Source organism: Protomyctophum bolini (genome assembly GCF_963924005.1).
Source record: "Protomyctophum bolini genome assembly, chromosome: 4".
Lineage (NCBI taxonomy): Eukaryota > Metazoa > Chordata > Actinopteri > Myctophiformes > Myctophidae > Protomyctophum > Protomyctophum bolini.
The window spans coordinates 51,451,754-51,460,613 of record NC_137865.1 but is presented as its reverse complement, the minus strand read 5'-3'; the positions used below and the strand labels follow the sequence as shown (position 1 = coordinate 51,460,613).

General features: G+C 44.3%; 1 protein-coding gene across 1 annotated transcript in view; it reads left to right on the top strand.

Moving 5' to 3' along the window:
- Positions 1-8,860, top strand: part of lrrk2 (leucine-rich repeat kinase 2) — a 121,430-nt gene that overhangs the window by 55,046 nt on the left and 57,524 nt on the right. Inside the window, exons 15-16 of the mRNA XM_080760851.1 lie at positions 2,382-2,526; positions 3,248-3,387. Of these exons, the coding sequence (XP_080616977.1) occupies positions 2,382-2,526; positions 3,248-3,387 (285 nt within the window). The remainder of the gene's footprint in view (positions 1-2,381; positions 2,527-3,247; positions 3,388-8,860) is intronic.

The window sequence follows — 8,860 nt, the reverse complement described above, 5'->3', positions numbered from 1 at the left end:
ACATTCAGAAGCCATAAACGACGCATAAACGTTATTCTATTTGGTTTAGAGGTCTTAACATCTTGTTTTCTTCATAATAATATTGGTCTTTTTACATTTTAACATTTGTAAACGGCCTTAAATGGTGCAGAGAAAGCAGGTAGGGATGTAAGCTCTGGTCCGTAGCCTTACTCACGGCCATTCCTCCTCCTACAGATTTTGTCCAAATCTCACAATAATCGGCACACATGATCTCCGGACCTGTCCGATTAAAACACCAACTGCCGTTAAACACAAAATGAGTGGGAGGGGCCTATGTAAGCGACTGCGGCAACCACACTTTGCATTTCTTCAAAATTGCGACCTTTCTAGTTCATATTCATATTTGAATAGAAAAGAGAGGTCGCTCACAATGCATCGCGACACATTGTGAGCTTGTAGATCAGCTATTTTCAAATGGTCGAAATGCATATAGGGTTGAAGTGGTTACAGTAATGTGTGTTTTTCTAATCAAAATGTAAATCTAAAAGTACAAATGTTGGCTCTGAGATGTAGTGGAGTAGAGGTAAATGTAGTGGAAATTGGAATACAGTCAATTCAAGTAAAAAATACCTCAAAATTGTACTTAAGTACAGCATTTGAGTAAATGTACTTAGTAACTTTCCACCACTGGGTTAACGGCATGGAGGATGAGTTCACACAACGTCAACAAAGAGAGAAGTATCTGATGACACAAAAGATTACCAAAGAAAGGAGAGTATGCTGCTGAAGTATGACTAAGAGGAAGTGGTCAATGTTATCTTCAACTTCATGTTGACATCTGTTGTCCAGAACATATCTCACAGCAGGGCTGAATCATTCAGGCCACGGTATAGTCACACCCAGCCAGGCCACCGTGTAACTACGTATATACGATATTATACCGCTACAATTTCATATTCTACATTTTAATTGTTGCAACACTTATACATTCACGCACGCACACGTGTGGGGATTGAAAAACCACAAAACCTGGGTGATCTATACTGTATGCTATGCAAATTGTATGTTTATTCACGCAGCATAGTACTGTACATTTTATGAATGATACATTATTTGGCTGATTTTAGTTTCTACCCTTCTAAGGACCAGCTGGTGCAGTGACGGGCGGGAACCCCTTTTGGTGTTTTAATAATGATGTTATACTTTAGCTATTGAAAAATACAAGCTCATGGCGCGGCACCGAGTGCCACGCTACGAGCTTGTAGGTCTGCTATTTATTTATTTTATCGTGAAAATGTGGTGCAAATCTTTGAATATATATTCTGTCAGAGCGAACATTTTTAACTCAAATCTTTGCTTCATGGGGGGTCCCTGGAACTACATATTTTCAGATGGGGGTCGGCGGCCAATTACATATATTTCTGGGGGTCCTTGACATGAAAAACTAGGAAAAAAAATAGAAACGTAGGCTTTTCAGAAAACTGTCAGGTTTTAACCTGACAGTTTAACCTGACAGCTCTTAACACCTAAATGTGGTAAGAGCGTACCGGAACACACATCCATGATATGATCTATTGCACCACGGATATGTCGACATGATGTCGAAATGAGTCCTAGTTCTCTCTTTTTGTATCTTTCTGCCATCAGTTTCCTCCTTTAAGTGAAAGAAAAGTAGTGTCGAAATATCTTTCGTATATTCAGTTTCAAAACAGGCCGTATGCGGTTACACTATAGTAGCTTTCCGTGCCCTTTACTTTAGAATCATATGATGGACTGACTGATCTTCTATTCATTTATATAATATGCAATAATAAGTAAACATCATGACTGGTCAACATCGTTGACCAGTCATGATGTGAAGAAGTACCCTCACTAAAAACGCCGGGACAACGCTCCACACGTCCCAAACTCTTCTCCCTTCTGGCTCCAAAACTGTGGAATGCACTTCCCATTGCAGTCAGAACTGCAGCATCACTCCCAATCTTCCGCCGTAGTTTGAAAACCCACCTTTTCAGACTCCATCATGGCCCATAGCACTTACCCCACCCCCTTAGATAGCAATTCTGTAGACTTAGATAGCATTTGATACAGACTTATAGCATGTTATGTAAACAGCATAAGTGCATTGTATGTAGTCATAGCACGTCATAGTACATAATGTATATCATAGTAGTATAGATGTATAGCTTATATGTATAGTTTCATTATAGATATTCCACTGTTACTTTCTTAGCTTACGCATGTTTCATGATAAATGTTTTTATGTGATGTATTCCCCATGCTTTTTGTTCTTGCTTAATGTAAGTCGCTCTGGATTAAGAGCGTCTGCTAAATGCCTAAATTGTAAATTGTGTGTGTGTGTGTGTGTGTGTGTGTGTGTGTGTGTGTGTGTGTGTGTGTGTGTGTGTGTGTGCGTGCAGTTCATCAGCAGCGTGCACATCCAGCAGTGTGGTCTCAGAGTGCTGTCTTCCCTGGCAGACTGCTCTGGTGCAGTGGACCTCCTCTGCCAGCAGGGGGCGATAGACACGGTGCTACACACGCTACAGATGTTCCCGAGGGAACGAGGTATGTGTGTGTGTGTGTGTGTGTGTGTGTGTTTCTAGTGTGTGTCCGGTTTCTCCTATGTAGTGTTTATGACATTGTGTGCAGGTGATGATGTAGACTATATTGGGTGTGGTCAGAGACAGGGGGTCCGTGATGGGGGAGGAAGTGTGACTATGGGGGTTGTTGATGAATTTGCGGGGTTTGAAATGGAGTGTATGTGGCTGTGGGGGCTTGGGAGGTAAAGTGGAAAATTTGGAATGCACAAGGAGGTCTCCCAGGTTCCTGTTCCTTCTAAGTGCTACAACATGTGAGGGTACCTACCCTAGGGGACACGGGGAGAACATGTGAGCGTACCTACCCTAGGGGACACGGGGAGAACATGTGAGGGTACCTACCCTAGGGGACACGGGGAGAACATGTGAGGGTACCTACCCTAGGGGACACGGGGAGAACATGTGAGGGTACCCTAAATGAATACTTTCTGAAAAGTCTATGAGGGAAAATGAACGTGTCTCTGGAGGGGGCGGGGCTGTGGCGCTCTATAGTCCTGCTATCGTTGTCTTTTTGGAGACTAAATCAACACTGCTTTTTTTTTTTCTTGGTGTCCCACACACACACACACACACACACACACCCACGCACACACACACACACACACACACACACACACACACACACACACACACACCCACGCACACACACACACGCACGCACGCACGCACGCACGCACACACACACACAGAGATCCACTACTGGGGCCTGACCCTGCTCCAGCACCTGGTGTCCAAGAAGAAGCTGTCCAGGATGATCGTTCCGGTTCTGGCCTCGGTTCTGGTCTCCTCCCTGGTCCAGTACAGAGAGGACCCCCCCATGCTGCTGAAGGTGAGTTCTGGTCCAGTACAGAGAGGACCCCCCCATGCTGCTGAAGGTGAGTTCTGGTCTCTGTTCTGGTCCAGTACAGAGAGGACCCCCCCCCCCATGTATGTATGTCTATAAAAGTCTGTGTGTATGTACAGTACTTCTGTAATCCATTGTTGTTTTCGTCGACTAAAACTAAGACGAAAAATGTTCGTCGACTACCTATTTTCACCGACTAAAACAAATGGAAACTAAATGAAAACTAAGCTACGACGACTAAGACTAAATATACTGACGATTTCTTCAACAAATAAAAACTAGAATAAAATGTTAGGAAGGGACTAGTGGACAAGAGATCCACTAGGAAGGGACTAGTGGACGAGAGATCCAGTATAACTAAATGTTAGGAAGGGACTAGTGGACAAGAGATCCAGTATAAAAAAATGTTAGGAAGGGACTAGTGGACAAGAGATCCAGTAGAACTAAATGTTAGGAAGGGACTAGTGGACAAGAGATCCAGTAGAACTAAATGTTAGGAAGGGACTAGTGGACAAGAGATCCAGTAGAACAAAATGTTAGGAAGGGACTAGTGGACAAGAGATCCAGTAGAACTAAATGTTAGGAAGGGACTAGTGGAGAAGAGATCCAGTAGAACTAAATGTTAGGAAGGGACTAGTGGACAAGAGATCCAGTAGAACTAAATGTTAGGAAGGGACTAGTGGAGAAGAGATCCAGTAGAACTAAATGTCAGGGAGGGACTAGTGGAGAAGAGATCCAGTATAACTAAATGTCAGGGAGGGACTAGTGGAGAAGAGATCCAGTAGAACTAAATGTCAGGGAGGGACTAGTGGAGAAGAGATCCAGTAGAACTAAATGTCAGGGAGGGACCAGTGGAGAAGAGATCCAGTAGAACTAAATGTCAGGGAGGGACTAGTGGAGAAGAGATCCAGTAGAACTAAATGTCAGGGAGGGACTAGTGGAGAAGAGATCCAGTAGAACTAAATGTCAGGGAGGGACTAATCGAGAAGAGATCCAGTAGAACTAAATGTCAGGGAGGGACTAGTGGAGAAGAGATCCAGTAGAACTAAATGTCAGGGAGGGACTAGTCGAGAAGAGATCCAGTAGAACTAAATGTCAGGGAGGGACTAGTGGAGAAGAGATCCAGTAGAACTAAATGTCAGGAAGGGACTAGTGGAGAAGAGATCCAGTAGAACTAAATGTCAGGGAGGGACTAGTGGAGAAGAGATCCAGTAGAACTAAATGTCAGGGAGGGACTAGTGGAGAAGAGATCCAGTAGAACTAAATGTCAGGAAGGGACTAGTGGAGAAGAGATCCAGTAGAACTAAATGTCAGGGAGGGACTAGTGGAGAAGAGATCCAGTAGAACTAAATGTCAGGGAGGGACCAGTGGACAAGAGATCCAGTATAACTAAATGTTAGGAAGGGACTAGTGGACAAGAGATCCAGTATAACTAAATGTTAGGAAGGGACTAGTGGACAAGAGATCCAGTAGAAGTCATTTTACACTTTGTTGCATGCTGAAAATAGCCGATCTACAAGCTTGTAGATCGGCTATTTTCATCAAGTGTAAAAACACGGCATCAAGACCCGCCAAAATACATTTTAGTCGATTAAATAAACTGTAGATTTAGTCGACTAAAATCTTATGACATTTAGTCCAAAGTTTCAGTCCAAAGACTATGACTAAAACTAAAATAGAAATTTGCTGCCAAAAACAACACTGCTGTAATCCACGTAACTGGAAAACCGTTCCAAGTGAAAAGGGTTGAAAACCACTGTTCTAGTATGATGTTATTATCTTGAGTGATAGCGTTGTGGTCATGTGTCTCCGTAGGGCTTCCTGTAGTGATAGTGATAGTGATAGTGGTGTGTTGTCTCCATAGGGCTTCATGTAGTGATAGTGGTAGTGGTAGTGATAGTGGTGTGTTGTCTCCATAGGGCTTCATGTAGTGATAGTGGTAGTGGTAGTGATAGTGGTGTGTTGTCTCCATAGGGCTTCATGTAGTGGTAGTGGTAGTGATAGTGGTAGTGATAGTGGTAGTGGTAGTGGTAGTGGTAGTGATAGTGATAGTGATAGTGGTAGTGGTAGTGGTAGTGATAGTGATAGTGATAGTGGTAGTGGTAGTGGTAGTGGTAGTGGTAGTGGTAGTGATAGTGATAGTGGTGTGTTGTCTCTGTAGGGCTTCCTATAGTGGTAGTGGTAGTGATAGTGGTGTGTTGTCTCCATAGGGCTTCATGTAGTGATAGTGGTAGTGGTAGTGATAGTGGTGTGTTGTCTCCATAGGGCTTCATGTAGTGATAGTGGTAGTGGTAGTGATAGTGGTGTGTTGTCTCCATAGGGCTTCATGTAGTGATAGTGGTAGTGATAGTGGTGTGTTGTCTCCATAGGGCTTCATGTAGTGGTAGTGGTAGTGATAGTGGTGTGTTGTCTCCATAGGGCTTCCTGTAGTGATAGTGATAGTGGTAGTGATAGTGATAGTGATAGTGGTAGTGATAGTGGTAGTGGTAGTGGTAGTGGTAGTGGTAGTGATAGTGATAGTGGTAGTGGTAGTGATAGTGATAGTGATAGTGGTAGTGGTAGTGATAGTGATAGTGGTAGTGGTAGTGGTAGTGATAGTGATAGTGATAGTGGTAGTGGTAGTGATAGTGATAGTAGTGGTAGTGATAGTAGTGGTAGTGATAGTAGTGGTAGTGATAGTAGTGGTAGTGGTAGTGGTAGTGGTGTCTTGTCTCTGTAGGGCTTCCTGTAGTGATAGTGGTAGTGGTAGTGATAGTGGTAGTGGTAGTGGTAGTGGTAGTGGTAGTGATGGTAGTGGTAGTGGTAGTGGTAGTGATAGTGGTAGTGATAGTGGTAGTGGTAGTGGTAGTGGTGTCTTGTCTCTGTAGGGCTTCCTGTAGTGATAGTGGTAGTGGTAGTGATAGTGATAGTGGTAGTGGTAGTGGTAGTGGTAGTGATGGTAGTGGTAGTGGTAGTGGTAGTGATAGTGATAGTGGTAGTGATAGTGGTAGTGGTAGTGGTAGTGGTAGTGGTAGTGGTGTCTTGTCTCTGTAGGGCTTCCTGTAGTGATAGTGGTAGTGGTAGTGGTAGTGATAGTGGTAGTGATAGTGATAGTAGTGATAGTAGTGGTAGTGGTAGTGGTAGTGGTAGTGGTAGTGGTAGTGGTAGTGGTAGTGGTAGTGATGGTAGTGGTAGTGGTAGTGGTAGTGATAGTGATAGTGATAGTGGTAGTGGTAGTGGTGTCTTGTCTCTGTAGGGCTTCCTGTAGTGATAGTGGTAGTGGTAGTGATAGTGGTAGTGATAGTGATAGTGGTGTGTTGTCTCTGAAGGGCTTCCTGTAGTGATAGTGGTAGTGATAGTGGTGTGTTGTCTCCGTAGGGCTTCCTGTAGTGATAGTGGTAGTGGTAGTGGTAGTGATAGTGGTAGTGGTAGTGGTAGTGGTAGTGGTAGTGATAGTGATAGTGGTGTGTTGTCTCTGTAGGGCTTCCTATAGTGGTAGTGGTAGTGATAGTGGTGTGTTGTCTCCATAGGGCTTCATGTAGTGATAGTGGTAGTGGTAGTGATAGTGGTGTGTTGTCTCCATAGGGCTTCATGTAGTGGTAGTGATAGTGGTGTGTTGTCTCCATAGGGCTTCATGTAGTGATAGTGGTAGTGGTAGTGATAGTGGTGTGTTGTCTCCATAGGGCTTCATGTAGTGGTAGTGGTAGTGGTAGTGATAGTGGTGTGTTGTCTCCATAGGGCTTCATGTAGTGGTAGTGATAGTGGTAGTGGTAGTGATAGTGGTAGTGGTAGTGGTAGTGATAGTGGTAGTGGTAGTGGTAGTGGTAGTGATAGTGGTAGTGGTAGTGGTAGTGGTAGTGATAGTGGTAGTGGTAGTGGTAGTGATAGTGATAGTGATAGTGATAGTGGTAGTGATAGTGATAGTGATAGTGGTAGTGGTAGTGATAGTGATAGTGGTAGTGGTAGTGGTAGTGGTAGTGGTGTCTTGTCTCTGTAGGGCTTCCTGTAGTGATAGTGGTAGTGGTAGTGGTAGTGGTAGTGATAGTGGTAGTGGTAGTGGTAGTGATAGTGGTAGTGGTAGTGATGGTAGTGGTAGTGGTAGTGGTAGTGGTAGTGATAGTGGTAGTGGTAGTGGTAGTGGTAGTGATGGTAGTGGTAGTGGTAGTGGTAGTGGTAGTTGTAGTGGTAGTGGTAGTGGTAGTGGTAGTGATAGTGATAGTGATAGTAGTGGTAGTGGTAGTGGTGTCTTGTCTCTGTAGGGCTTCCTGTAGTGATAGTGATAGTGGTAGTGGTAGTGATAGTGATAGTGGTAGTGGTAGTGGTAGAGTGGTAGTGGTAGTGGTAGTGGTAGTGGTAGTGGTAGTGGTAGGGTAGTGGTAGTGGTAGTGGTAGTGGTAGTGGTAGTGGTGTGGTAGTGGTAGTGGTAGTGGTAGTGGTAGTGGTGTGGTAGTGGTAGTGGTGTGGTAGTGATAGTGATAGTGATAGTAGTGGTAGTGGTAGTGGTAGTGGTAGTGATAGTGATAGTAGTGGTAGTGGTAGTGGTAGTGATAGTGATAGTGATAGTGGTAGTGGTAGTGGTAGTGGTAGTGGTAGTGATAGTGATAGTGATAGTGATAGTAGTGGTAGTGGTAGTGGTGTCTTGTCTCTGTAGGGCTTCCTGTAGTGATAGTGGTAGTGGTAGTGGTAGTGGTAGTGATAGTGATGGTAGTGGTAGTGATGGTAGTGGTAGTGGTAGTGGTAGTGGTAGTGGTAGTGGTAGTGGTGGTAGTGATAGTGATAGTAGTGGTAGTGGTAGTGGTGTCTTGTCTCTGTAGGGCTTCCTGTAGTGATAGTGGTAGTGGTAGTGGTAGTGGTAGTGGTAGTGATAGTGGTAGTGATAGTGGTAGTGGTAGTGATAGTGGTAGTGGTAGTGGTAGTGGTAGTGATAGTGATAGTGATAGTGGTAGTGGTAGTGGTAGTGATAGTGGTAGTGGTAGTGATAGTGATAGTAGTGGTAGTGATAGTAGTGGTAGTGGTAGTGATGGTAGTGGTAGTGATAGTGGTAGTGGTAGTGGTAGTGGTGTCTTGTCTCTGTAGGGCTTCCTGTAGTGATAGTGGTAGTGGTAGTGATAGTGATAGTGGTGTGTTGTCTCTGTAGGGCTTCCTGTAGTGATAGTGGTAGTGATAGTGGTGTGTTGTCTCCGTAGGGCTTCCTGTAGTGATAGTGGTAGTGGTAGTGGTAGTGATAGTGGTAGTGGTAGTGGTAGTGGTAGTGATAGTGGTAGTGGTGTGTTGTCTCCGTAGGGCTTCCTGTAGTGATAGTGATAGTGATAGTGATAGTGGTAGTGGTAGTGATAGTGGTGTGTTGTCTCTGTAGGGCTTCCTGTAGTGATAGTGGTAGTGATAGTGGTGTGTTGTCTCCGTAGGGCTTCCTGTAGTGATAGTGGTAGTGGTAGTGGTAGTGGTAGTGATAGTGGTAGTGATAGTGGTGTCTTGTCTC